At 40.2% G+C, this 27,920-nt stretch overlaps 1 protein-coding gene across 3 annotated transcripts in view; it reads left to right on the top strand.

Moving 5' to 3' along the window:
- RBM33 (RNA binding motif protein 33) overlaps positions 1 to 27,920 on the top strand; it is a 148,747-nt gene that overhangs the window by 15,783 nt on the left and 105,044 nt on the right. For all 3 annotated transcript variants that reach the window (XM_074946283.1, XM_074946282.1, XM_074946284.1), the window contains exons 3-7: positions 5,983 to 6,031; positions 9,894 to 9,970; positions 13,309 to 13,621; positions 15,057 to 15,170; positions 27,628 to 27,799. In XM_074946283.1, the coding sequence (XP_074802384.1) occupies positions 5,983 to 6,031; positions 9,894 to 9,970; positions 13,309 to 13,621; positions 15,057 to 15,170; positions 27,628 to 27,799 (725 nt within the window). The remainder of the gene's footprint in view (positions 1 to 5,982; positions 6,032 to 9,893; positions 9,971 to 13,308; positions 13,622 to 15,056; positions 15,171 to 27,627; positions 27,800 to 27,920) is intronic.

Here is a 27,920-nt window from a genome sequence, read left to right as displayed (position 1 = left end):
GCAGCTGTAGTGAGTATGGCCTTTCAGGGATGAGAGAAATGAGGAGGGAGTTGCTCGGTGGCATGAATTTGAGTACAGGGCAATGGCATTGAATAGTGGCAGCATTTTCCATCGGTGGTGGTAATTTTAGCTGATACCTCACTCAGGAGGGTAACAAAGGCACAGAGAGCACAGTTGCTGCAGGCATCCCGAAGCCACCCAGGCTCGTATGCTGTTAGTCTGTTTACTGCATTGGTGTGATCTATAGATATTGTTGATTGGTGTGGGAAAGTGTCCTACTGCAGAGGAAGAAATAAGGCAGCTCTCCCTAGAAACCTCTGGGAGAGGATTGCTGTGTACTTCCATGGAAGCTTCATCGAGATCTCTCAGAAGGATTCAAAGGACGTTCTCCTGAAAGATAAACAAAGTGTTTCTGATGCCCTCCACCCCTGGCCTAACTTTACAGGGACATAAAAAGCAGATAAATGCTCTAGCTCTTCGTTGTACCACTACCTTGTCTCGTACAACTAGATTAATGAAAAGTCGATAGATGTGTCTTTCTAAGTTGGGGGTGCCATCACTGTGATGGGAAACAAATTTACACATTTAACCAAGGTTCCTTCCTCTGCATCAGGCTTGCCTATGCTTGACTGGACTGCAGTGGAGTCTCAAACAGGTCCTGGCCTGCGGTCGCATGTCCCCCTCCTCTTCCTCCTCCACTTTCTCCCTATTCATGTCGGGGGCCTGTGACTTGGGCTCTTCAGAGGTATCCACGGTGGTGTGTGGGGTGGTGGTGGGATCTCCCCCCAAGTATTGCATGCATCTCTTTGTAAAAGTGGCAGTTCATGACTCGGCACTGAACCAACTCTTGGCCTCCCTGACCTTCTCATGTGCCTGCCGCAGTTCCTTCACTTCCATACGGGACTGCTGCTGCTCTCTGTCAGACCTTTCTCCTGCACCTCCTGTGCAATCTGCTCATAGATGTCCATGTTTCTACTGCTAATCCATAGCTGTGCTTTCACAGCCTCGTCTCCCCACAGACCCAGGAGATCCAGTATCTCCTGTGTACTCCAGTCTGGAACGTGGAGTCAGCTGGGCAGTTTCACACAATGATGGAAAGTTGCTCGGTGTGCTTGCCAAGATGGACAATCGGGGAACAGGCATTTCAAAATTTGCAGGGTTTTAAAGGGATGGGATGTATGGCTTCCGGCCACCGTAACCCGTGGGCAGTGGAATTAGCAATTGTGACCAGTGTGGTTAGTGTTGAGCATTGTGAGAGAGCTCCTGGAGAACTGTTAGGGTTGACATAGGTAATTCAGTGTCTACACTTGTGCTACATTGACCCCAGGATATTGACCATGGCTCAGCGCTGCTCAGGCAGATGGTGTTACTATGTCAGTGTAATGGAGAGATTACATTGGTGGTAGACATTTAAGTGTAGACACATGCACAGCTAGGTTGACGCAAGGCAGCTTATGTTGACCTAACTTTGTAGTAAGAAAAGGAGTACTTGTGGCACCTTAGAGACTAACCAATTTATTTGAGCATGAGCTTTCGTGAGCTACAGCTCACTTCATCGGATGCATACTGTGGAAATTGCAGAATACATTATTATATACACAGACACCATGAAACAATACCTCCTCCCACCCCACTCTCCTGCTGGTAATAGCTTATCTAAAGTGATCATCAAGATGGGCCATTTCCAGCACAAATCCAGGTTTTCTCACCCTCCGCCCCCCCACAGACAAACTCACTCTCTTGCTGGTAATAGCCCATCCAAAGTGACCACTCTCTTCACAATGTGTATGATAATCAAGGTGGGCCATTTCCTGCAGGAATCCAGGTTCTCTCACCCCCTCACCCCCCTCCAAAAACCACACATACAAACTCTCCTTACAACATGCATGAAAATCAAGGTGGGCCATTTCCAGCACAAATACAGGTTTTCTCATCCCCCCACCCCCATACACACACAAACTCACTCTTCTGCTGGTAATAGCCTATCCAAAGTGACCACTCTCCTTACAACGTGCATGAAAATCAAGGTGGGCCATTTCCAGCACAAATCCAGGTTTTCTCACCCCCCCCCCCCAAAAAAAAAAAACCCCACACACACAAACTCACTCTCCTGCTGGTAATAGCCTATCCAAAGTGACCACTCTCCTTACAACGTGTGGGTTTTTTGGGGGGGGGAGGTGAGAAAACCTGGATTTGTGCTGGAAATGGCCCATCTTGATGATCACTTTAGATAAGCTATTACCAGCAGGAGAGTGGGGTGGGAGGAGGTATTGTTTCATGGTGTCTGTGTATATAATAATGTATTCTGCAATTTCCACAGTATGCATCCGATGAAGTGAGCTGTAGCTCACGAAAGCTCATGCTCAAATAAATTGGTTAGTCTCTAAGGTGCCACAAGTCCTCCTTTTCTTTTTGCTAATACAGACTAACACGGCTGTTACTCTGAAACCTAACTTTGTAGTGTAGATCAGGCTAAGCAGTTTCATTGGATCTATTGCCCTGTAAGTGCAGCAGTGATCACCTACTAACTTTTTACTTGCCTTCCAAAGTAATTGTCTCCTCTTCTGCTGTTGCTCAAGAGAGGAAGGAGGGGAGTTGTACTCCCTTGTGAGAGAAAAGGCAAGTAGGAATCCAAGGTTTCCCATTTTGCTGCCTTTGCTTTTAATAGATAGTGAAAAGGAAAGGAGTACTTGTGGCACCTTAGAGACTAACAAATTTATTAGAGCATAAGCTTTCGTGAGCTACAGCTCACTTCATCGGATGTAGCTCACGAAAGCTTATGCTCTAATAAATTTGTTAGTCTCTAAGGTGCCACGAGTACTCCTTTTCTTTTTACGGATACAGACTAACACGGCTGCTACTCTGAAACCAGTAGATAGTGAGAAGATCTGATTTTTCACTACAGTTTACTTCGATTGAGAGTGACTAGGTGACCTTCTAGAGGTTGGCCAGTACTCCTTCCTGTCCCACCCCACAACTGCCAATGTAACTGCAGGGTTTTAAGAAGCACTGTGCTGCTATTGTGATGAAATGAGGGCATTGTTTGCCATGAGCTTCTTGTTACAGTAAAACTCCACTTATAATGAAGCTTTTTTTTTTTTTTTGGTTAGAAATGCGGAAACACTAATTTTTTTAGTAAGGAGTTAAGGCATATGAAGGTTCAGGTTTTGAGGCGAGCTAATCCATTTCTTTAAATGTAAATAGCCTCTTCATTGTGCTTCATGAATTTATTTTACTTCACTTTATATTTTAATTATATGAAGCAGTAACTTACCAGTATTAATTGAACAATACAGTTGTGATCGGCTTTGTTCGTACAAATTGGACATTTTTTTAAATTGTAGTTACTACCAGGTGCTTATAATTTTAAGATTAACGATACTATTTAGTCATGAAGGTCACGGCAGTCACAGATTCCTCCCTGACTTCTTTGGCTTCAGCTCTCAGAGGCTGAAGTTTGGGCTGGGGCCATACGCTCCTGCCCTCCACCCATCCCGCAGTGGTGGTGGGTCTTCTGCTGTCAGTCCCCACCACCACCATTCCAGAGCCTGCACCCCCAGCTGGAGCCCTCACTCCCCTTCTGTACCCCAACCTCCTGCCCCAGCCTGGTGCAAGTGAGGGAGGGAGGGGAGATGGAGTGAGTGGGGGTGGGGCCTCAGAGAAGGGGAAGGGTGGGAGCAGGGCCTCGGGGTGTGGGTTTTTGGTTTTGTGCGATTAGAAAGTTGGCAACCCTAACCCCCCTACGCGTCATCTCTGGTAGTTTTGATCATCTCCCATGGCTTCTACCTTTTTGGGTCGCTACTTGGCTGAACCCCATCCCCCCACCATGAAGCCTTTTTGAATTCTTAGATCACCTTACCCTTCCTTGGATATTGGAGCATGGTAACCAGGAGCTGGAGCACCTCTGTTACTTTGGAAGAGATCTAGGGAGCAATCCAGAATGCAAAACAAGACCAGGTTCTGGAAAATTGTTTCCCGTTAGAATTTTAACAACGCCTTTTTTTTTTTTTTAAACACTTGCCTCCTTGATGCGGTTTGGCTTTAAATTCTACTGGATCCATTTCCTTTACAGAGGTCTGTGCCTCTGTACAGAAAGGGGCCTAATTTCTGGTCACTTTACTGGGGGTGCACAAGACAGGTGCCTCCTATACCCACTCTTGTTTGATATTGCTACTGAACCTTTAGCAATCAGTTTGTTAATATACGGGTATTCATGGGATGAAGTTTGAGAACAGCAAGCATAAATGAATGTTGTATGCTGATAATCCCTTCTTATTTATTGCTGAACTGAAATCTTCCTCATCTTTTGACATTCTAAGAATATTTTTTGAACATTGTCAGGCAGTAAAACTACCTTATCCTTTTCTAAGGGCTGCTTTTGGTACCAGCTTTAGTCCTGGAATTTTCATTGGGCTTCAGCTGTGTTGAAATACCTATTCCATATTCCCAATCAACTCTCAGATCTAGCAAGTGTAATTTGGATCTGCAGCTAGACTTACAGGCAAATAATTTGGAAAAATGTCAAGTGCTTAAGCATTTCACTATGGGCTTGATTAAATATTAAGATGAATGTTCTACTTTGGTTGTTACCTCCCTGTTTATATATCCCAAACTTACTTTACTGTAATTTATGGGCTGTTACTGATTTCCTTTGTGGGAGAAGGTAAGAAAGCCAAGTTTTCTTTTCAAGCTCTGCCTGCCAGACATCTAAGGGTAGATTCTTATTTCTTAACACTAAGGCATATTCTGAATCCTTTATGCAAACTTTCAGAATCAGGGCTTGGAGAGCCTAATGTTGACGCTTACAGAATGGGAACTTCATTTCCCTCCTATTGTTGTGTTTTGGGATCTACATGTTACTGTCTCTTCCCCTTGTTCTTTATGCCACTGGAAAGATCTGGACAGATCTAGCAAGGCCCTAAAGTTTCTCACCACATGCAAAAATGGTTCTTTGGGGGCAACCCAGAACTTAGTTATGGGAGAGAGGTTATGGGCAAGTCTACGCAACAAAATTAAGTCAACTTAAGTTACCTCAACTTACAGCCACTGCAGTATTTAAGTCGGTTTTTCGTGTCGACACTATAATCCCTCTGTCGGCGGTGCGCGTCCTCACCAGGAGTGTGTCCGCTGATTTAATTGTCAGCATGGGGCATTGTGGGGTGCTGAAAGCCGGAGCCCTGCTGCCTGGGGCGCTGACAGCTGTCAGGCAGCAACAGGCAACGTAAGCAACACAATGTCTACACGGACACTGTGTCAAGCTAACTACATCGACCTAAGCACTACTCCTCTCGCAAAGGTGGAGTAAAGTCAGTGTAGTGGGCGACTTACATTGGTGGGAGCTACATTTTAGTGTAGACGCTTAGAGAGAGGTTGACGTAAGCTGCCTTATGTCGACCTAACTCTGTAGCGTAGGCGAGGCTTATAATGTGAAAGGAGTGGCATGAACAAAAGCATTCAAACTCTCCCAGCTTTGAACAAATCTCTTCAAAGGGGAGGAGTCTTTTTTCCCCAGGATTTCTCTTACCCTCCAAATGCAAGTTCTTCTCACTCTTCAGCTGTTCATACTGGGTCTAATGGACTACCAGGAATGTTAGCTTCTTTGTGCCTCCTTAGTGGCTTAATCAAGAAGAATTACAGAGGTGAAAGGCATGAAGATCTCCACATGTAGGGAATTGGATTTGAGTATTTCGATTTGACTGTCTTTGGAAGAATGGCTTATAAAAGACTCCAGCATCTTGAAAACATCCACCCTTCCTTAATATAGAAGTTTAGTGCTTGTCCTTTGCATAATGTAAACCTCTTTCCTGAGTAGTCGTATTAATGTGCTATATATTTTATCAAATAAAAAGCATTGTGGATTCAGTAACAATTCTCCTCTGACCATTATTGAAATTACTGTATTCAATAATTATTCCAGAAAAAAATATATTTTTCTTCATGTGTGTGATATGGGTACTCTTAATATTCACTTATATTTTCCAGTGAACTTGAAGATGATTTGCTTGGAGAGGATTTGCTTACTGGTAAAAAGGTAAGAAATAAGCATGTTTAATGTATGCCTAATAATTCATTACAATTTTAAATGTGAACCTATATTTTACTCACAACTCATGCTGTCATGTTATATGACCATTTATAAATCATCAAGGATCTCCTATTTATCTGGGTAAAATCAACTTAAATACAGAAATCTGAAAGAAGCTCAAAACAATTCTTGCAGTCCACTATGAAAGACAGCACAAACAATAGCAGACCTTTTAAACATATACGTATATCACAATCACCTAGATCATCTAAACAGTAAACGTGGTTGGAGAAATTCCAACAGCAACTTTCAGTGGAAAAAAAACCTCATTTGTCAAAATTGAAACGTTTCGCAGAGATGGTTCAATTTCAGCTAAGTTTCTCTGGACTCCAGGGCTTTCAGTGTCTGTGACTCTGGGGCACCCTGCCTTGCGGATTGCCCCAGTGCTTCATTCCCTTTTGCAGAGAATTTCTAAATGTTTTGGTTTTGTTCCACATCAGAACCAATCCTTTGTGAAATGGAATTACTGTTCTCCACCGAGTTCTACTCACCAGTCCAGAGAGAACGAGGAGTACTTATGGCACCTTAGAGACTAACACATTTATTTTGCCCACAAAAGCTTATGCCAGAATAAATCTGTTAGTTTCTAAGGTGCCACAAGTACTCCTTGTTCTTTTTGCTGATACAGACTAACAGGGCTACCGCTCTGAGTCCAGGGAGGTGGTTCTTAACACCAGTTTCTGCTTGGCTTATTCTGTCACTTAAGCAGTGCAAAAACAACACTTCCCTGATGCCACCCAGCATTCCTCTCTTCCCTTCCTGAGGGCTGGCCTACGCTAAAGCTGTAAGTCGACCAAAGTTACGTCAACTTCAGTTACGTAAGTTACATAACTGAATGGGACATAACTCCCACACCGCTCTGTATCCACGGGAGACGCTGTCCCTCTGACCTACCTTCTGCCTCTCAGGGAGGTGGAGTACAGATGTCGACGGGAGAGCGCTCTGCCATTGCAGTAGTGCTGATTTAGCTGTAAGTATAGACAAGCCCTGAGACCCATTCCAACAGTCCTTTCTTTCTTGATTCCTCCCAGTCAGAGATACCAGTGCAGCTTCTACAACCAGTGAACTGCAGCTCTTCTCTATCAAGCATGCACAGGGTAGGGGGAAGGCAGGCAGCAGCCAGGGCTAATAGCCACTCCCACTTCTTTCTGTGCATGGGGCAACTACTAGGCAATGGCTTTGTCCTTCTCCCAGTAGGAAAATCCCTAATGTCAGTTACTGGGGGACAGATGGTACTGAAAGGTCAGATCCAGATGGAGGGCTGCAAGGAGTACTGGACATCTAGGGGTCCCTGCATCACAGACTCCTGACTCCTGGAGAGAGAGAGAGACCCATTCCCAAAACCAAACTTCCTGTGATGGGCCAAAAACAGATTTTACTTGCTTCAGCAGCCTTACTCTGTCTGCTGGAGAGAGTGGGGCTTCTCTTCATTAACGATCTGGAGGATGGCATGGATTGCACCCTCAGCAAGAATCACCTTCCTTAGAGGTTTTCAAGGTCAGGCTTGACAAAGCCCTGGCTGGGATGATTTAGTTGAGGATTGGTCCTGCTTTTGAGCAGGGGGTTGGACTAGATGACCTCCTGAGGTCCCTTCCAACCCTGATATCCTATGGTTCTATGAATAGGAAGAGAAAATAGAAAAAGAGGAGGCTACTCTGTTAAATACTAAGAAAACAAAATTAAAAAGAGAAATTGTTTTCTGAACATTTTCCTCACAGCTGGAGAATAGATTTTATGATATAACTTCATGTTAAACAGACCTCAAGTACCACAGGCAAATCTGGCTCTCTTTGGGTGCATTTTTAGTGGTTTTCATCATAAATATTAGTTTAATTCCATTCACGATGGCATTTGTGGTTAGTTCTTTTAAGATTGTAGGAATAATACCTAGATAGGAAATCCTTCCTATAATAAATTAGTGAAAAAACATCTCTCAGAATGGTCAGAGTTAGACAAATATGTTAGTCCAAATATGAATAAATTCTAATCCATCATACAGGCAATGCAGGATTTCTTTTCAAAGTTACCTACTTACTCTTGGGGGAATTCTGCACCACTGCGCAATGCAGAATTTTGCAGAAATTAAGTGCATGCAGAATTTCCTTTTCCCCACAGAAATGGGCTGCAGTGCTGTTAACTACCACTAGGGGCTGCTGGACCCTGCAGACCCCATCTCGCACATAGAAGAGACTGCCAAGGGGAGGGGGAGGGAGCTAGAGAGTTCCTGGCAGCTGCAGTTCTCAGCATGCCCTGAGGAAAGGAGAAGGCAGAGTGCAAGAAACTCCGTGCAAGCCTGGGACTGAGCATCAGCTTTCTCTCCCTCTGGATCCCTGGACTCGCAGTGTGTGTTTGGGCTGGGGGCAGGAGCCCCACAGCTGGGCTCTGGGGGAGAGAAGGGGGCAAAGAAACAGGAACTGGGTTGTCACCGGGGTTTCTTTAACTCTCTACTCCTGGGGGAGTTTTTGTGTGTGTCTATATTGTTACAGACATACTTGCTGACAGGTGTATTGAAAAAAAATTACCAAAAAAATTGAAACTGGTGTGATTGTGTAGTGTTATTTCGACAAATAACATTTGCGGAGGTTTAAAATATTGTGTGCAGAATTTTTAATTTTTTGGCACAGAATGCCCCCAGGAGTACCTATTGTGCGTTGTGCAGTCTTATTTTAAATTTTTCAAGTGGCAGGACTCCCACCACTCTGTGAGATACTGTTCAACAGCCTAATAACAAATCTTTTGGGAAGTTATTTCACTGATATTAAACCTAAATTGGTTTCTTCTTAATCTCAACCCATTACTTATAGCTAAACCCACCTTTGTATAATTTTTAATGCTTTTACTACTTTGAGAGGATGGGGAATACTGTCACTTAGCCAAGCTATGTGTAGTTAGCTCTTTTTAGTTAGTCACTCATTGTTACAGATAAATAGAACAGTTGATAGCATGGCTAGCAAACTGGAAGCAGTTCAGAGAACGGCAGCAAAAATTACATACTTCTGAGTAATTTTTTTCTCTTCTTTGAACTCCTTCCTATTTGTCCATATTTCTAACCTCTCTAGATCCTTTCCAATTATTTGTCTCTCCCAAGTTAGTATCCTCGAGAAATGGCAGTAACATGATGTTCACTCCCACCTTGTGGCATGCTACTAGATTATTTAAGTTGTTTGTAAGAAGGCACTTAATACCAACTCTTCTGATACTCCACTAAACACCTCCCCCACCTCATTACATTGCTGGTTGATCATTACCTTTAGTTTGTCCTTCAGCCAGTTTTCAGTCCCTGTGGCAGTGTTGAAATCTAAGCCAATTGGAATGAATTTTCCAAATTTCATGAGAGACTATATCGAGTGCTTCACTGAAATTTAGGTTTCAGAGTAGCAGCCATGTTAGTCTGTATTCGCAAAAAGAAAAGGAGTACTTGTGGCACCTTGGAGACTAACACATTTATTTGCGCATAAGCTTTCGTGAGCTACAGCTCACTTCATCAATGCATCCGATGAAGTGAGCTGTAGCTCACGAAAGCTTATGCTCAGATAAGTGTTAGTTTCTAAGGTGCCACAAGTACTCCTTTTCTTTTTACTGAAATTTAGATATGTTGTCTTCTACATCATTCCTTTCATCAGCTGATTATAGAATTCTTTCAAAAAGCAATCAAATTTGACCAGACTTTTTCATTGTGAACATGTTGCTTATTGCCAATATTCTTTTATTGTAGTGTTTAGAGAACCTTTTACTTTGCTTTTGTTTCAGAAATACTGTGTTTTAAAAAAAGTCATGAACATTTTGTTCTTGTTTTATTATAATATAGAATCAGTCAGACTTGTCAGATGAAGAACTGAATGATGATCTTCTACAGAGTGACAATGAAGATGAACAAAATTTCAGGTATGTGTTCTTTGTTTTCTAAATGTTATGGATTAATTAATGTTTCACTAAGTTGCTGCTAAATGACATAGGTAAGTTATTAGGGAGACAAGGTGGGTGAGGTAATATCTTTTGTTGGACCAACTTCTATTGGTGAATGTGTAAGCTTGAAAGCTTGTCTCTGAGCTCTCCTTCAGGTCAGGGAAGTTACTCAGGCCATGTCTACGCTACAAAATTTTGTTGATGTAACTTATGTCAGCATGGAGCCATCATAATTATTAAATCGCTTGTGTGTGTGCACACTTGGCTCCTTATGTTGGTGGTGCATGTCCTTACCAGGAGCACTTGTATCGTTTGTATTGTCAATGTGGAGCATTATGGGATGGCTCCTGAAGGCCAGTAACAGTCAACATGAGCAGTGCCATGTCTACACTGACACTGCGTCAATCTAATCATTTTGACCGTGACTCTACGCGGCTCAGGGAGGTGGTGTTACTAAATGGGCATAGAGAGACACTTCCATTGCCAGGAGCCAAATTTAAGTGAAGAAGCTTCCACAGCTAGGTTGATGCAAAGCTAGGTTGACCTAACCCTGTAGTGTAGACCAGGCTCTGGAGTGTCATAGCTAAATACAAGATGAAACAGATTGTTAGGCATAAAGAGTTAGCACATGCTGCAAGAGACAATTCAAGGTGAAGTGGGCAGTTAATACCTTTGCATTCCTAGGACAAATAAGAGTCCATGATTTCTAGTGTCTAGAAAAGTTATAGATTTAAGCTCCCAGGCTCACTTTTTGATGGTGTTATGTAGGTTTCCTGTAACCTACTAGCCCTCCTTTGTCCCATGACTGCAAAAGTGTTAACTGTCCGCTTCACCTTGAATGGTCTCTTGCAACATGTGTTAACTCATATGCTAAACAATCTGTTCAACCTTGTATTTAGGTGTTGACCCTCTGAGTACCTTTCTTGGACTGGAAGAAGAGCTCTGCAAACTCAGGCTGTCTCTACACTGCCACTTTCAGTGCTAAAACTTTAGTCGTTCAGGGGTGTGAAAAAATACCCCCCCCCCGGCGACAAAAGTTTGAGTGCTGAAAAGCGCCAGTATGGACAGCGCTTTATCGCTAGGAGCAGTTGCTGCCGGCAATAAAGCTACCACCCCTCTTTCGGGGTGGTGATTTTTTATCACCGGGGCAGAGCTCTCCCGGCGATAAAGCGTGACTACACTGCCCACATCACAGCGTGGCCAGTGTAGACATACCCTCAGAAGCTTGTCTCTTTCCCAACAGAAGATGGTCTAATAAAAGAGATTCTCTCACCCACCTTGTCTCTCTAATGTCCGGGGAGCAGCACAGCTACAATTACACTGCAACCAATAGGTATTCTCACTGACTTTAATGGAGTGCTAGGAATCAGGAATGCCAGATATTCAGGTAATCATTGCACGAGTAATTCTATATAGTAAAACTTGTTCATCAAAATCAATCCTTGCAAAAATTTCCATGTGCCAGAATAAGATTGTATCTGAATTATTTGCTTTGAAATGCTTTCCCTTGTATATGGATATATCCATGACATTTTTTTTGTATAAACCAAACATGTTTCTACTGTATTTATGACTGAGAAAGCAATTATCTTATAATTGCAGTGGTTTGTAAAACTATCCCTAAAATTATTGCTTGACCTAAAATTGCTTATTTGTTTTCAGCCCATCATTTAAGCATATAATTTATGAGCTATAAGACATTTCAGCTATTGAATCTTAACTTTCAGTTAACGGGTTTTTGTTTTTAAATCATTGATATCAGCACAAGTCCTGTTTCTCCATCCCCCCTCCATCACCATTGTAAGCCATGTCTCCTGCAGAACCCCAGGAATGCCCCCTTAACTTCAAGAGGGTATCTGACATCCTCTGAGTCTGTGGAGGGTGGCTCCAAATGCATGAAATTTAAATTGAGGACTGTATTGTTGCATCCCTTCTTGCACCATGCAGTACTGAAACTTGTACAAAGGCTTTAGAGCTGAACAGTCACTCCCTGCCACATGAATGTTCTGTGGTGGTGTGTGTCCCTAACTCACTATAGCTGTTTGAGGGTACAGGCTAAAGGGGTCATGTAGTCCAATACAATATATCTGACAGCTTGGAAAGCTCACTCTAGAAGACAAAATGGTGTCTGTCCTAAGATTGAGTAAAATCAGATCCAACCGCTGGTGAACCCTTCCTGTCTGTATACGTGGTGTCTTCACTGAAGCGCGCCACGGTAGCATTTTAGCTGTGCATAAGCCTTGATTTATATGAACTCTTACTTTTCTATCTCTGGCAGCTGTATTACTGTTACCCATGGGGTGAATGCTTTTGCTGCTTTTCCCTCCAACTTCCACTCAAAAGACCTCCAGTCTGGGGCCAATTTGGTGTGCAAACAGCTTACAAATCTGTTTAGATCGTGTGGCCCCAAATTTTGAGGAAGTAGGTCCCTTTTAAGATACCTTGTAGAATTGTAACATGAGAAAGGAAAAAGTTTTTAAAAGTAAAACACCCTTCCAAAAACATTTTTCGATCAAAATGTTCAGCAAATCAGTAATGGTGCATTTCAAGTAAATGCAATTTAAAACATCATATTTGTGAATCAACTTGTTTTCCTACTTTCTCACCAAATCTCGAGTTGGAGATTGACTGTTTTTTAGGTGGTTTTGTTATCAATTGTTGCAAATTAAAACTTAAATTCTAACCTTAGCTCATAAGAAGGATTGGCGTTTTCAAATTTCTTTAATACTGTTTTTAGGTTCACACAAATTCTGTTATTGTCATAAGAGAATTTTTTTTAAACCTCCACAGGTCACCTTTAAAAGACAGTGCTTGACTGTATAAATTGTATTTTTTTTCTCCGAATAGAAACTTAAATCTACCACAATAAATACAACAATCTAAATTCAAATTGATTGTTTCCTGTCTATATTAATGTAATATTAAAAATGATTTAGTAGCTTACTTGGAGACATTAGAAAGCAGATGCAGTTGAAGTCATTTTGTGTGTTTTTGTTAGTCTGGGAATTAAAATTGAATCCAGTCTGCTTGGTTACCGTGCAGGACTTCTGCCAGCCTGACCTGTTAGACCATCTGGTTGGTTTGAGTCCCCATGTCAAATAATCTGCAGCTGGTGATAAGCTGTGGTACAGTATGCATTATGAGTTTATGGCATGCGGTCAAGTTGATGTGTAAGCTATATTTTTGCTCAATAAGTTAGAATACATGTATTTGTCTGCTCCATTGTACTAAATCCTGCTCCATTGTACAAATGTACTCAATTGGTATATTTTCAACTTTGGTCTGAATCTTATCTTTTTTCCCCCCTTCCACTGCAGTTCTCAAGGTGTCACAGTTAGTCTTAATGCTACATCTGGCATGGTTACATCATATGACTTCTCTGAGAACGCTAATGATCATTCGATAGAACATGAGTCAGAATATGACCAAGGGGAGGACGAAATAGCTTATGACAAATCGGATGAACCTGAAGTATACTCTCAAGAGTACACAGGGGAAGGACAGTATGAAGGCAATGATGCTGAGCTGACAGAAGACCAAATAGAATATGCGGAAGAACAGGGAGAGGAAGAAATTTACAATGATGAAGTGCTAGACCTTGAAATCAATGAACCGCTAGATGAATTTCCAGTGAGTTTCTTTCTATTGTATCTCCAAAGATCACATTGCTTCACGTGCATCGTTTTTTAGACTGATTTGAAATCTGTTTACTTCCCTAGGGAGGGGGAGAAATTAGACCTATTATCACTGTCTGCCAGTTTCTTTATCTAGGCTGTGACAAAGTTTGTGTTGACAGCTTGTTTGGCGGTAGGTAATGCTCCTTTGTCATGCTGGAAGGCAGTTGAGAACCATGACCTTGAGGGTTGTATCCTTAAGGAAGAAAACAGCTTTGTGTGGTGGAGATACACTGCCAATTGTTAGAAGTACTTAATGCAAAAGCTTTTATCCAGGCTTTAGACAAGATCTGATAAAGTCCTTCCAAGGTGAAAAGATTATTGACCTGCTAAAGACATCTTTAAGGTGCTAATATTCCAAAGTGATTGATGTCCTGCTCATTCATCCTTTTTGTAACTGAGAACTGTCTAAATCTGAATAAAGAGATTGGAGGTTAGTTCAGAAAATGTCACAAGCATAATTTGATATCTTTTAAGCAGCATACAGAAGAGCATGTACTGATTTTAATTGCAAGTGAGTATATTACATAATCACAGTTTAAACTTCATACATTTAGTAAGGAAAAAATCTGCTTAAAATATCGGCTGACATATTCTGAAAATCCTTTGCTCTCTTTTTTTATTCATGTTTGTACAGCATCTAACCTAATAGGTGCTTGATCCTTGTTTGGGCCTTTTAGACAACACTTACATACAAATGAATAATAGCTGTATACAGTTAGTAGAACAACTTTTTAAAGAATAATGTAATATTTTATTTTTTCCTTTTTAAAATAAAGATGGATATTGTCAATATAGTGCCATGGGGCAGATGGCACTTCAGACAAGCAAATATTCCAGATTTCCCTCCAAAGAATTTAAAATATAAGGGCGTGATCCTCATCCCACTGAAATTAATGGGTTATTTGTTGTGGCAACAGCAGGATCACACCATATTAGTTATCTGTGTTGCTGTACAATGTTATTAATATAATATTGTGAGTAGCATTAAAGGCACTACAACTGTCCTAACAACGAGGAGTCCTTGTGGCACCTTAGAGACTAACAAATTTATTTGGGCATAAGCTTTCGTGGGCTAGAACCCACTCCCTGCATCTGATGAAGTGGGTTCTAGTCCACAAAAGCTTATGCCCAAATAAATTTGTTAGTCTCTAAGGTGCCCCAAGGACTCCTTGTTGTTTTTGCTGATACAGACTAACACGGCTACCACTCTGAAACCTACAACTGTCCTAAAAACCCTGCTAGATTAACTGCCATGTGTAATAGAAAATCACAGTAATAGCCTGGATTTTGATGAAGCCTGTTTTCAATTGCTATAATCTGTACATGTATAGTTCTGAACTTTTACACATGTGGCTCTTCCTTGTAACTTCCTTTTATAATTGTTTTAGGATGAAGATTATATACAGTCATATAATGAACAACAAGAACAGGAAGAATATGTAGCTGAAGAGGAATTGGAGGAGGTCGCTGATTCCCAAACACCTACAAATGAATCAGAAGAGGTATGTAGTGCATCTTACAGAAATCTTGAAACAGCTGCTTATTGCAGAATTTATAATAATTTAGAATTGTTCAAATTGCTGGCTAAGAATTAATGCCAATTGGCTGCAAGCTGGCTAAATGCCAACAATTAATTCGTGATATCATCACTTTGTTTTTAGGATGGATGGCATGTTGCAGAAATGTTTTACTGTCCTTTGCTAGTTTTGCTAGCATCTGTGTTCACTTTTTTCTAATGACACTATTGGATTTAATTTTTTTTTCTGAAAACCCGAAGGCAACAGATAAGTGTGAAGGCCGTATTTTCTTTAATGTTTACACAATTGAAGTTTTTAGGTGGGAGAATGATGATGATTCAGCATGGTATCTGTGATCTTATACATACAGTAGAACCTCAGAGTTACGAACATCAGAGTTATGAACTGAGCAGTCAACCCCACACCTCATTTGGAACCTGACATATACAATCAGGCAGCAGAGACTAAAAAAAGCCAGTACTGTTAGATGTAAACTAGCAAAAAAATAAATAAATAAAAAAAAAGGGGGCGGGGGTTTAAAAAATGATTTGACAAGGTAAGGAAACTTTCTGTGCTCGTTTCGTTTAAATTAAGATGGTTAAAAGCAGCATTTTTCTTCTGAATAGTAAAGTTTCAAAGCTGTATTAAGTCAATGTTCAGTTGTAACCTTTTGAAAGAACAACCATAATGTTTTTTCAGAGTTACGAACAACCTCCATTCCTGAGGTGTTTGTAACGCTGAGGTTCTACTGTATATCCCTAGTAACTGTAATGTGACACCTCCCTGCCCACATAAATATATTGGGGTCAAGATGGTAAAATTTTCAAAAGTCCCTAAGTCCCATATTCAAAGGAAATTTAAGCATTTAGAAGCCTAAGTGTCACTGAAAGTCAAAAAGACAAAGACCCATCTGGTGCCTTATGTGGGAACATCTTGTGCATGGGTGTGAAAACTCTATAAGCTTCTCCTTGCAGTTTTTTCTTAATTCTTCCATCAGGAAAGAAGGTGAGGTCCCTTGTTCCCCTCTTGCAGAATTAGACAGAGGTTTGATGCCAGAAATCCACAGGTATTTGCTCACTAGCTAAAGTAGGAAGGGATTGTACAGACTCTGCAGCATTAACTTGCAACAGATTCCTGGTGGGGGTAGTAAGGAGATTTGTCTTCTGCCGCCTCCCCAGGAATCTACTGCAGTATTACTGTTATCCCAAAGTTTAATTTATAGGATCTATTGGAATACTCATTGAGGTGAAATGTCTGAATTTTGGGTCTAGTGTATGCTAAAATGCTTGATTGACCCAGCTATGTTGCTCAGGAGTGTGGAAAATCCACATCTCTGAGGGTTATAGTTAAGCCAGCCTGACCTGGTGCAGATGGTGCTAATTTGGAAGAATTCTTTGGTTGATCTAGCCTCTGGGGAAAGTGGAATACCTACGCTGACAGGAGAACCTCTCCCGTTGGTGTAGGTAGTGTCTATATTGAAGTGCTACAATGGCGCAGCTGTGCCTCTGGAGCAATTCGTGTAGATGAGCCCTTGGTTCCCTCTTCAGAGTACTAATCCATCAGCAAGTTCAACCCCAAGAGGCTCAAAAAGTGGCATTTTTGTTTATATCCTCACTCAATTTTAGAACTTTTCAGTCTCTAGTGGTATCAAATAAACAAACTACATTCGAATAATCATCTTTGGTAGATTAATATTTAATAAACATTAAGTCTTAGTAATGTTTTATAGATCCATTTAGTAATACTTCATTTTGTGCATTTGTTGGCCTATAAACACCCTCCTTCTGGTACTCTGCTGTACTTTGACTCCAGAGCCAGGGTCTGTGTATTAACTGATGAAAGCGCAGTCCATCATGTTATTACTTAAATCAGACCATTGTGTGTAATTAACACCTTGACAAGTATTAAAAAAAAAAAAAAAAATAAAATAAAATTGTTGTGGAGCAGAAACCCAAAGTGTATTGGGTAATTTGACCTCAGCAGGACAATGAAAATGCCAGTCTCCAAACTCGCATAACATCCAGTCGTCATACAGTTTGAAACTAGACCTTTCAGCACGTGGAATTCTTGAATTCTTCAGCTTTCTTTCTTACTGTTAAATATTCTGGAGGTCAGAACAGAAACTGTCCTTTGCACCCTCATGAAGCACAACCTTTCTCTTTAGGACTACCAGGGTATAGCTGTGGGTAAATATTTTGATGCTAACAGATTCCATCTTATTTGCAATATGAGCCTACTTCAACATTTGTTGCAAAGTTATAAATTCATAGAGGGGAAATGATCTCGGTAGGAATTCTTTCAGAGATTCTTCTGGACAGCTAAAGAAGAATCAGAGGCTAAGCAAAAATCAGATCAGTCATCATGAGTGTACAGTTTGAGACCTTAGAGGAGTTGGTTTGCTGTTAGGCATAATATGTCCTAGACTCCTTTCCAGGAACAGCAGAAAAATTTAACCAGCTTGAATCCACTGGGAAAATGAGACAAATTGTATAACTAGAAAAGACATAATTAGTGAGCTTGCATATATGCACCCTGTATATACTTTATTATCTACTTTTTCCGTCAGCTCAAATCCTTGGAGATTCTTTTTAGTCATTGATTTAAAGCAGATGTCAACCTATGTACGCCCAAATTTTGACCTACCTTAAAACTGACTAAAAATGTACTTGCTCTGTAGCCTATATTTTGAAAGAGAAACTTCAGACTGCTTCCGATTTATAATTTGAGGACTTGCCTGCCTGCAGTTCTTCAGTAAAAGCAATTTACTAATGAGCTCTGTTCCTTTATTCAAAAGAGAATCAATACATTCATGGTGTGTGGTGTTATAAGGCTGTGATCTTAGCTGTTTATGTTCTCGCTATTGACAAAAATGTCAACAGTATTTGATCTTCATTATCAGTTTGAAAATGCAATGTGACCAAAAGTGTTGGTAACTGAGATCCACCTCTTAGGTAAAGAAAACATTTGATTTATTTGTCCTGCCCATTATTATCCTTCCTCTCCCTGGGAATGGAGATCCTCCCCATTCCTGAACAAAGCTGGAGTATTCATTTCTGCTACATTTCCCCTGCCTTTCCTCTCCCACAATCATTGCCCCACTTTCTGGTTGTAATCTGCTGAGTAGAACTTGCTTGTGCTCATCAGTGTGGCTCCTATAGCATCTGGAGATTCTGCTGTTTAGCAGAATGCCAATATCCGAGTGACAAAGCAGAAGTTAAATTTGGCTCTCCAGCATGGCATGGAGTATTAATGCTAAGCCTTCCACATTTTTAGTGGTTTAATGTATGTGCTTAAATAATAGATGTATTGTGCTTTGACCTCTGGTCTGATACCTGAACCCCCAGCTTCAAGCTCTCATTCACTGAAGCAACTGAATGCTTCATGTTGATGGAGACATCTCCATCATGTTGATGGAGAATAAGTTTTGGATTATAGTTATTTATTTTTCTCTGCATAATCCTTCCACCTCCATTTGGGGATGCATATAATTCTGTCCATGGTAATTAGTTTGTGATTTGGGACAGAAATACTGTTGAGTCATGAAGTGTAGCCCACCCCAGACAAAATGTTACTCTCATTGTGCTTGTGGCCAGTCCTCACAAAACTAGAGGTTTCTTTGCTTTTTGAATTGGAGTTTTGTTATCTTTTGGAAACACTTAGGGGTCAGCAACCTTTCAGAAGTGGTGTGCCGAGTCTTCATTTATTCACTCTAATTTAAGGTTTCGCTTGCCAGTAATACATTTTAACATTTTTAGAAGGTCTCTTTCTATAAGTCTATAATATATAACTAAACTATTGTTGTATGTAAAGTAAATAAGGTTTTTAAAGTGTTTAAGAAGCTTCATTTAAAATGCAGAGCGGCTAGGACCCGGGGACTGTGAGTGCCACTGAAAATCAGCTCGCATGCCACCTTTGGCACCCGTGCCATAGGTTGGCTACCCCTGACTTAGATTATCACTATATTGTAATATGCTTTTGTTATTGTGTGCCTAAGGGCACTATTCATAGACTAGGACCCCCACAGTGCTAGGTGCTGTACAAACACAGAACAAAAAGATGATCCCTGCCCCAAGGACAATATAAAATACCCCTGTCAGTAAGATAGAATCCTTTTACATGAAGTTCCTTATCACAAAATAAATTTGAATGAAATCTAATGCTCTCTTGTAAGAATAAAATCAGAATATATATAAACTTTTATCTTGAAATACATATTACCCGTAAACTCTGTATGTAAATACTCTATGAACGTTCATTTTGTTTTAAAAAATAATTTCACTGCACATGCCATTATATATTTGGTATAAAAGATAAGAGAGAGCTGCTAAAAACAAACTGCAACTGTATTTCTCTGGAAGTAATCCCTACAGATTCCCACTCCTGGGTTTCTAGCCACAGATGTGAGATTCAATAACTGACTAGAATTCAAAAAGTTAGAACTTTTGGAGGAGTCACTATCATAAAACCCTAGTGTACACCCAGAATATCATGTCTCTTGTCAGTTACTTTTCAGACTTAAAAAAGCTAATACAATTCCAGCTCTCACAGGGAGTTTTTTTGTTTTTTGGTGTCTCAAAGTTCTGCATTTACTGAGTTTTAATTACAGGGAAGTATATTTCCTTTTGCTAAAGTGGGATCTCCTTTTTGTCCTAGCATTCTTTCCTAATTTAAAATGGGAGGAGGGTTGGCACAAGGAACTTAAATTGGGAATAAGAGGTCATATTTTGGAAATGTATTTTAAACATGCCTAGGGATATCCTATTTATATTTGCTTGTGGGGTTATGTTTGCTGCTCTAAGCAAATGAGGAATCACTGAATATATGACATCAAATATACAGCACTGGACTCTGGCTTTTTACAAGTTGTCCATGAATAGTGAACCTCATTAATTTTCACTGGATAGATGCCACTCAGAGAGACTGCTCTGTGGTGAAGGATTTATAGATCCAACTCTTCTATATTACAGAGCTAGAAGTACATTCACATTTTTAATGGGCTAGCGAATTCCCCGCCCCAAACCTAGACCTTTCCTGGGCAAACTTTGTGCCCCTTGCTTACATGGAGTAAATATTGCTATAGTTTATTTGTATTGTTGTGCCCAGGGGCCAGCCAAGAACCATTTTATTAGGCAATGTGTAAATATAGAGTAAGAAGTCCCTACACCGAAGAGCTTGCAATCTAAATAGACAAGATTGACTCAGGGTAGAGGAAAGGTTGTAACATACAGAGGGAACACAGTGATTGCTTGCAAATCTCATGCAATTTCCTTAATTTAAAAAAAAAATTCTGTGGGATTTTGTTAAGAGTTAGCTAAATGGAGAGCAAGGAAGGGAGAGGGGAAGTAGAAGGAAGGGGAGTAAGCCAGATAAGATGAGAGAAAAGGGAAGAGGGGAAGCATGGAGGACAGCTACAGAGAAGATTGTGAGTGTGTGTTGTGAGGGATTTTGAAGCCAATAGCTAACTGACACAGGAGAGAGAGTACAGTAGAACCTCAGAGTTACAAACTGACCAATCAACCACACACCTCATTTGAAACCGGAAGTATGCAATCAGCCAGCAGCCAACACGTACAAAAAAGCAAATACAATACAGTACTGTGTTAAACGTAAACTACTAAAAAAAAAAAAGGAAAGCAGCATTTTCCTTCTGCATAGTCAAGTTTCAAAGCTGTATTAAGTCAATGTTCAGTTGTAAACTTTTGGAAGAACCATAATGTTTTGTTCAGAGTTACAAACGTTTCAGAGTTATGAACAACCTCCATTTCCGGGGTGTTCGTAACTCTGAAGTTCTACTTTATCCGGAGTGATATGCTGGTATAATTTTGCTTGTAATTTTTAAACTTCCCTTACGGTCTAATAAAAACAATTTCTGCCTAGCGTTCCGTTGAGACAAGCTACAAATATTGCTTCAGAGAATGTTTGTTTTCCATTAAAGCAGTCGTATTCAGACCTCAGTGATTCGGGAGCCAAATTAGCTATCAGTGTTGCCCAAAAAAGCCACACTATTGTGAATTCAATGTTTCGTTTATTATAGTACTATATTTTTGAATTTAAACCGTATGACAGGAAATATTTAGTTTCTCTCTCTCTCTAATAACTTAGACTGGCTGATAATTAAATCAGTGTTTTAATATCACATGCTGCAAGGAGCCAGAGGAGGCACATTAAAGAGCCACTTGCGGCTCACAAGCCTTAGTCTGTGTATCATTGTCTTAAAGTATGCACAGTCCAATATCCAGATGTCATGACATCAAGCAGCCAAATAATGTTGACAGTTACTTTGAGTGTAATCTCTTACATGTTACTGTATTTCTGTAGAAGTAATATTATTGACTACTTTTACAATATTCAGAATGTGACCTTCCTTCCCAAATTAGAACTCATAAGTCACCTTTTAATTCATTATTCCAATCATGTTGATGATTAGTATTTATGTCTAAATTCTGCTTCAAATTGATATGAGTTTCTTTTCTTGATACAAAAGGCATATAACTTTAAAAACAATGATAGTCTGTGACTCCTTTGAAAAACACACAAAAACAAACTCTCAGGTTGGGCATCGGTAAGCCAGTTTCTCAAGGGTGTCTGCACCCTGCCACTAGTGCTAAATATGACTAATTAGCAGTGGAAATAAGAGTGGTGGTATGATTTAAAAAAAAAAAAAAAAATTGGGGTAAGAAACACGGGTTACTTGAGCACACAAAGGCTTTTATTCCTTTTCCTGAGGAGCTGAAAGATTTCTTCACTATGTGTGGATGAATCCATATCAGTCAAACTGGAAGAATTCCTCATGTTGAATTTGACAATGAGGTTGACAAAAGGTTTTTTGGTGCATACATGAATTTCCTTGAATATTAGACTTTTTGGCCTGTTCTGTATTCATCCATCCAAAACTGGAGGATATTTGTACTGGCAATGATTAAATTGCAATTCTTCACCAACCCTTTCCTGGAGAGCTCCCAGAATTGTTTGTGAGGAGTTGCAAGTTTGAAGTCCAGGCTGCAATAATCAAAGATGTCAGCCTGCTGCCAAGTGTGGATTGCTGATCTAAGCTGGACTTTCTCTGTTCTGGAATACTTAGGCCAGAACCTAAGAGTGGTTTGGCAGAGGTCACATATCCAAACCCAAAAAACCCAGATTATGCATCAATTCCACATTTTGAAAAGTAGTTTTACAGTAATCTGTTTCTGTAAAAAATTATCTGATTACGTGTAAAATAATGGAGCACAATAATAAGTTAACAACCCTACAGCCAACATTATAAATGGAACCCCTCATGAATCACATGGGCACATGCTAAAGGGTATAGAAGGCTTCTCTTTGTGTAACTTAACTTGCTGGACCCTTTAAACCATATATTAGGTGATGTGATTAAAATATGAACAATACAAACATTAAGCAAGAGAATTTTTCATGCAGAAGTGCTGCATAACTGCTAAGTTCCAAAGTCTCAACCTTCTGGCACAAGAAATTGCTTTACTCTTAGATGATCTCATTGTGTAGAGTAAAGTTTACAAACTTGATCTCCTCTCAGGACGTATGCTCAAGTTTGTAGATGCTTTGCCCCAAAGACTAAAGTCTGTCTCTTATACACTAGAAGGGAATCTTAAAAAACATCCATGAAGAGTTAATGAAGCTCTGCACCAGAATGATCCAGTTCCAAAAATCTTACATTTATATATGCCACCATCAAGAATGTGTAAAATAAGTATTTGAAACACACATCTGCAAATTGACAGGGGTAGGTGTAGTCTCTCTGCCTTCATTCCCTTACCTAGAAAATGGGGATAGCGTTCTCCTTGACTCGTGTATATAGACTGTAAGCTCTTTGTGGCAGGGACTGTCTCTTACAATGCAGTCATGAGCCCAGCTCCACGTTTCCACAGGGGAGTAAGGGAGTGACAGGAGCTTCCTTATGCCCTTGGAGCAAAGGGGAAGCAGGACTGAATTGTGACTCTTAAGTCCCAGTTTAGTCCCTGCCCTGCTTCTGGGGAACAAGGCTATGGTACTGCTCCTTATTCAAGCTGGATTGCAAGGTGCCAATCCAGTTCAGTTTGTATAGTACCTAGCAAATGGGGCCCTGATCTTGATTGGGGCCTCTAGATATTAATGTAATATAGAATAATTATATCTATTATTTGTTATGTGTACCCCACGTAATGCTAGGAAAGGGTTCGCAGACCTCAAAAGGAAAAGCTGGCACTATCTTGGAGACATAATTAGAGCTGCTGATTGAGGAGGGGAGAGTCCTTCATCTGGGGCTCACTGAGAGGGAAGCATAAAGAAGTTGGGATTTCTCACCCCTGCTTCCACCCCTGTTGTCTTGTGAAGACTAGGTATAGGAAAGGTGTTGCTGAGATCTATGACCTAACTATATGTTCTGGGGAAGAGCTGCTGAGTGAATTGCCTTGCTTCCTGGGGAGAAGAGAGCTGAGCTGGACTGGATGGAGGCCATGGGTCACCGTTCCATTTTAACTTTTTAGAGAGGGATTTGGATGTAGAAAGTTGTCTTTTATGGACTTTGAACTTGGTTGAAAAAAAAGCTGCTGTTTGTACAATTTGGAGGTTTGGCTGAGGAAATGGCCACCTTCACGCTTTGGACTCTCCTGAAGTATTCGAGGGCTGTATACAGTTTGAGCATAGGCTGAGGAAAGCCCTTTCAAATTGTGTGGGCCTTTACAGGAGAGAATCATTGATGTTGTCTGGATGCTGCTTTCTTTCATGTAGGTTGGGAACTGTTAAGCAACCCTGAGCTGACCAGACTAGTCAACTGGCCTCACACACAAGAATTAAATGACTATTTAAGGACACATAGAGGTGTACATGGTTAGAGTGTGCTCAATAAAGTCCTAGAATCTATTAATTTCACTCCAAAATTCTGCTGTAACTCCACACATCTTCACTTGTGTTCTGGGTTATACTTCATGTATTCATGGAGTCTGAAAAACATTTTTGTGTTCGTTCATCTTCTCGTGAAACAGCTCAACCTGTTTTGAAAAGCTAAAGAAATTCCAGTTATAGTTGGTTAAACATAAATTATTCCCTACTACAAAAACTGTAGCAAAATTGAAAAAAGTCTTTTGAGAAGAACAAATGGGATGTAGATTCATTATTAATTTCAGTAACCCTTCTTAGAGCTATACATGGGGAATGTGTGGCTGATTATCAACATATTTGTGTTACTATCACAACTAATGTATCTCCTCCAACAATACCTATAATAAGGTTTGGATATGGGTCAGCTGGTTAACTCTCACACACTGGCTTCCCTTGTTTCTTTCCTTCTCCTCCATTAGCTTTTTGTATTCTTCTTGTGTTTGATTCTTAACATTTGTGTGCATGGTTTTTCCATGTGCTATAGGTGGGTTTGGCATTGTACAAACAAAAAGTGAATTAGACCAAAAAAACTACAAAAAAGTACAGAGCATGGAAAGTAAGCAAAAATTAGATAATACCTCTATCAAATACAATTGAGACGCATTCATTTTTCACAGAAAATATGTATAATTGTCTCGTATGTTTCTCATGGTATGATTTTTGTTAATAATTTGTATTTTTTACTAATGGACAATTTTGTAAACTTGGAAGTTTTTCAACAGATACGTCCTTGTTTAGTTTATTAAAATTCTACAAACCTTCATATTTCATTCCAAAATATTTAAATACAGCTGTGGCAATCTGATTCATGAGCATGCCCATGTGGAGTCTCAGGGGTACGGGTTCCTGTAAATGGATCAGATTGCATGATTGAGGCCTATTTCTGTAAAAACAGTGACGGGGAAAACATGTCAGGTAGGAAAAGACACGAGGGAGGGAAAATTGACGTCAATGAGACTTGTGCTGCCAAGTCACTTAGGTGCTTTTGAAAATCCCACCCATAGGTGCCTAAGTATAGACTTGGGGAGCCTAGCTTTAAGTTTCTATTGTTGAAAATTTAGGCCACAATCATTAGTAGAAATGCCTAAGTTTAATAGGTAACAGGAGTTTTACAGTGCTTGGGTGAGCCCAGACATTGGGTTATATTACCTCTTACCAGAAAGTAGAGAGAGGAAATTCAAAGTGACTTTTATCCCCATAAGAGAGCCAATAACAGTTGAGCAATCAGGTCATTGCTGTTAAACAGAGCAAAGATCCGGTTTCTTTTCATTTCCTCTTTCTTTGTAAGACTATCTTGACAGTTTTAGCATTCATTGCTACCTTTTGAGGTAAGAATCACCCTGTGAGCTTATCCATCCAGATTCTAGGTACTCTATTTTTTTTAAAAACACAAGCATTTGGGCCTTGGCTACAGAGTTTTACAGAGATCCCCTGTGCCTTCCCTACTTAAATCACAAGAAAATGACTTGTCAAGGCAATGTAAAAAGAAAGACAAGATGCAACAGATGTGGTTTAATTTGGCTACAACTTTACTAAATTAACATACCTGGAAATACCCAACAATAAATTCCGTAGTGCAGGTCATCATTAATTCTTCTCTTAATCATATCCATCTCTTTGGAAGGGCTGCCATCAGCCTAACAACCCTCCCCATGTATGAAGACTAAGGGACCTGGAAAAATGGAGGGGTTGTTTCCCCACTATACCAGATGTTATCAGCCCCACAGCACCTTTTTCTGGCTTGCTTAGGGGATACCTCCTCCTAAATCCACTTCCAACTCCTGTTTATTGGGGAATCATATGCCCTCTGTAATGAATACTTGCACTGGACACCTACCGCACTTGCTACCTACTTAATTGCAATATCTTGACCTGATCTCTGTATCTATCTCACTGTATCCCTGATCTTTTTGGGGAAGGCAAAAAACCCACCCCACCTCAGCCAGTCTAGTGGTGAGAAAAAAATTCCTTCCCAGTCCTAAAAGAAAAAAGGGGAGTAGGGAAAGTCCAAAGCAGATCATAAAATGTGGTCCTACTCTGACCCCATGGGTCGGAGGAGGGTGCTGATGATTGGTGATTGATGGGTAAGAGTTTTGTCTGGCATGCATGGTGTGTAAATACATTCTCCTCCTGGTGCACGTGATGGGCCAGAGGCCACTTCCTGGTCCCTCCTTGGCTCCACTCAGAGAAGTCTGTCCCCCCATCTTCTATTTCCTTGTAATCCAGATGTAGTAGGGACCCTTAAAGGAGCTCCATCCTGATCTTCCTGTTGCCTAGGCAGTCATCGCATTCAGTTGCGGTGAGGACATTAGGCTTGATGTGTGTCGCCTGTGGAGCTAACTGGCTCCTATGCATTCCTGCCTTGCCTCCTTTCTATTAATTACTACTTTAAGCACCCGAATTTAGAAGACAAAATCATGTTTTGCTTTAGTATGTTCTTTCTGTGTTCACCAAACAGAAAAAAATGTCATAGTTCATGTGTTGGCTCTAAAAAGAACTAAAAACTGTATGTGTGAGACCCAATAAATCAGGAATCGAACTGCTAGTATGTAAAAAAAAAAACCCAAACCCAATCTTTCATGGCAAATAATGCTATATTATAATATTTTAAATTTCAAACTATAAATCAAATTTAAGCTGAATGTAACATTCTTAACTTTCTGTCCACCATCCCAGGTCAGGAAAAAAATTTTTGGGGTGGGGGTGGGAGGACTGGGTGGAGGTTAGACAGGCTGGAGAGACACACTGTCACTTGGGACATGGTTTTCTGTGAATAATAAAGGTTTGCTCCCACAAGAAGATCTCACGTTTGACTTGAGAACAAGGGCATAACATTCCAGTGTGCAGATTTAGTATATTAAAATTGGGTACTGCATAACAATACATTCTTTTGATGAGATGAGAAACTGCTCAATTTAAACTTCATTTCCACTAGAATATTTTCTCAAGACAAGTAAACCTGTACCTAATCAAAGGAATATAATTTAGAAGTTGTGAAGTTATCTAGTCTTTATTCTTTCATGTTATTGACAATTGCTCTGAGTCATAAACACTAAGAATAATTAATTTATTCTTTTAACGTTTTTTGAATAATCCAAACAGATGGTATCCAAATCCTGAAACTATGGAATAGTCATTCTTCTACATGTCCTCACAGGATATTTGATGCGGTTTTAAAGCTGTGGACTAATCAGATTTGGTTCTGATAGGATATTCAAAATACCGTCCTAAGCATTGTAATACCAATACAAGATATGTTCCAAGAGTTTGGCTAGAAAAGTTTTACAGAAATCAGTTATACCTGAGATATGTAGCTACTGTATATTGTAACCAAACAAGCCTATAAGATATGGTGAATCACCTGCTGTCCCCAAACGGTGCACAAGAATTCTTCATAATACCAGAAAGGTACAGGCAATGGAGCCCTTATACAAGACATGGATTTGTTTTTGTTTTGTTTCCTATCTTGACAAAGATTCTTTCCAAAATGGTAATATTTTTAGCATGTTGACAATCTCTCTCAGACAACGTTAGTTTGTACATGTTTTTTTCTCTTGTGATGCAGGCAGCTATTGAAACTTTGGAACTTCAGGAGGAAACAAAAGAAGAATCTGATGAGGAGGAGGAGGAGGATGAAGAATCTGGACGACTACGTTTCAAAACTGAACGAAAAGAAGGAACAATCATTAGGCTCTCAGACATAACGAGAGAGAGAAGAAACATTCCAGAAACTTTGGGTAAGATTCTGTGGCAATGGATTAGAATAAAAGACTATAATAAAAGAAAGGAAAAGATTGGATTACTTTAAACCCTATTAACCAATAAATGTCATTCTTAAGGTAAAAGAATGTAGTCTGC

This window comes from Natator depressus, chromosome 2, assembly GCF_965152275.1.
Source record: "Natator depressus isolate rNatDep1 chromosome 2, rNatDep2.hap1, whole genome shotgun sequence".
Taxonomy (NCBI): Eukaryota; Metazoa; Chordata; order Testudines; family Cheloniidae; genus Natator; species Natator depressus.
The sequence above is the reverse complement of the archived record's forward strand: the minus strand, read 5'-3'. Positions and strand labels throughout refer to the sequence as shown.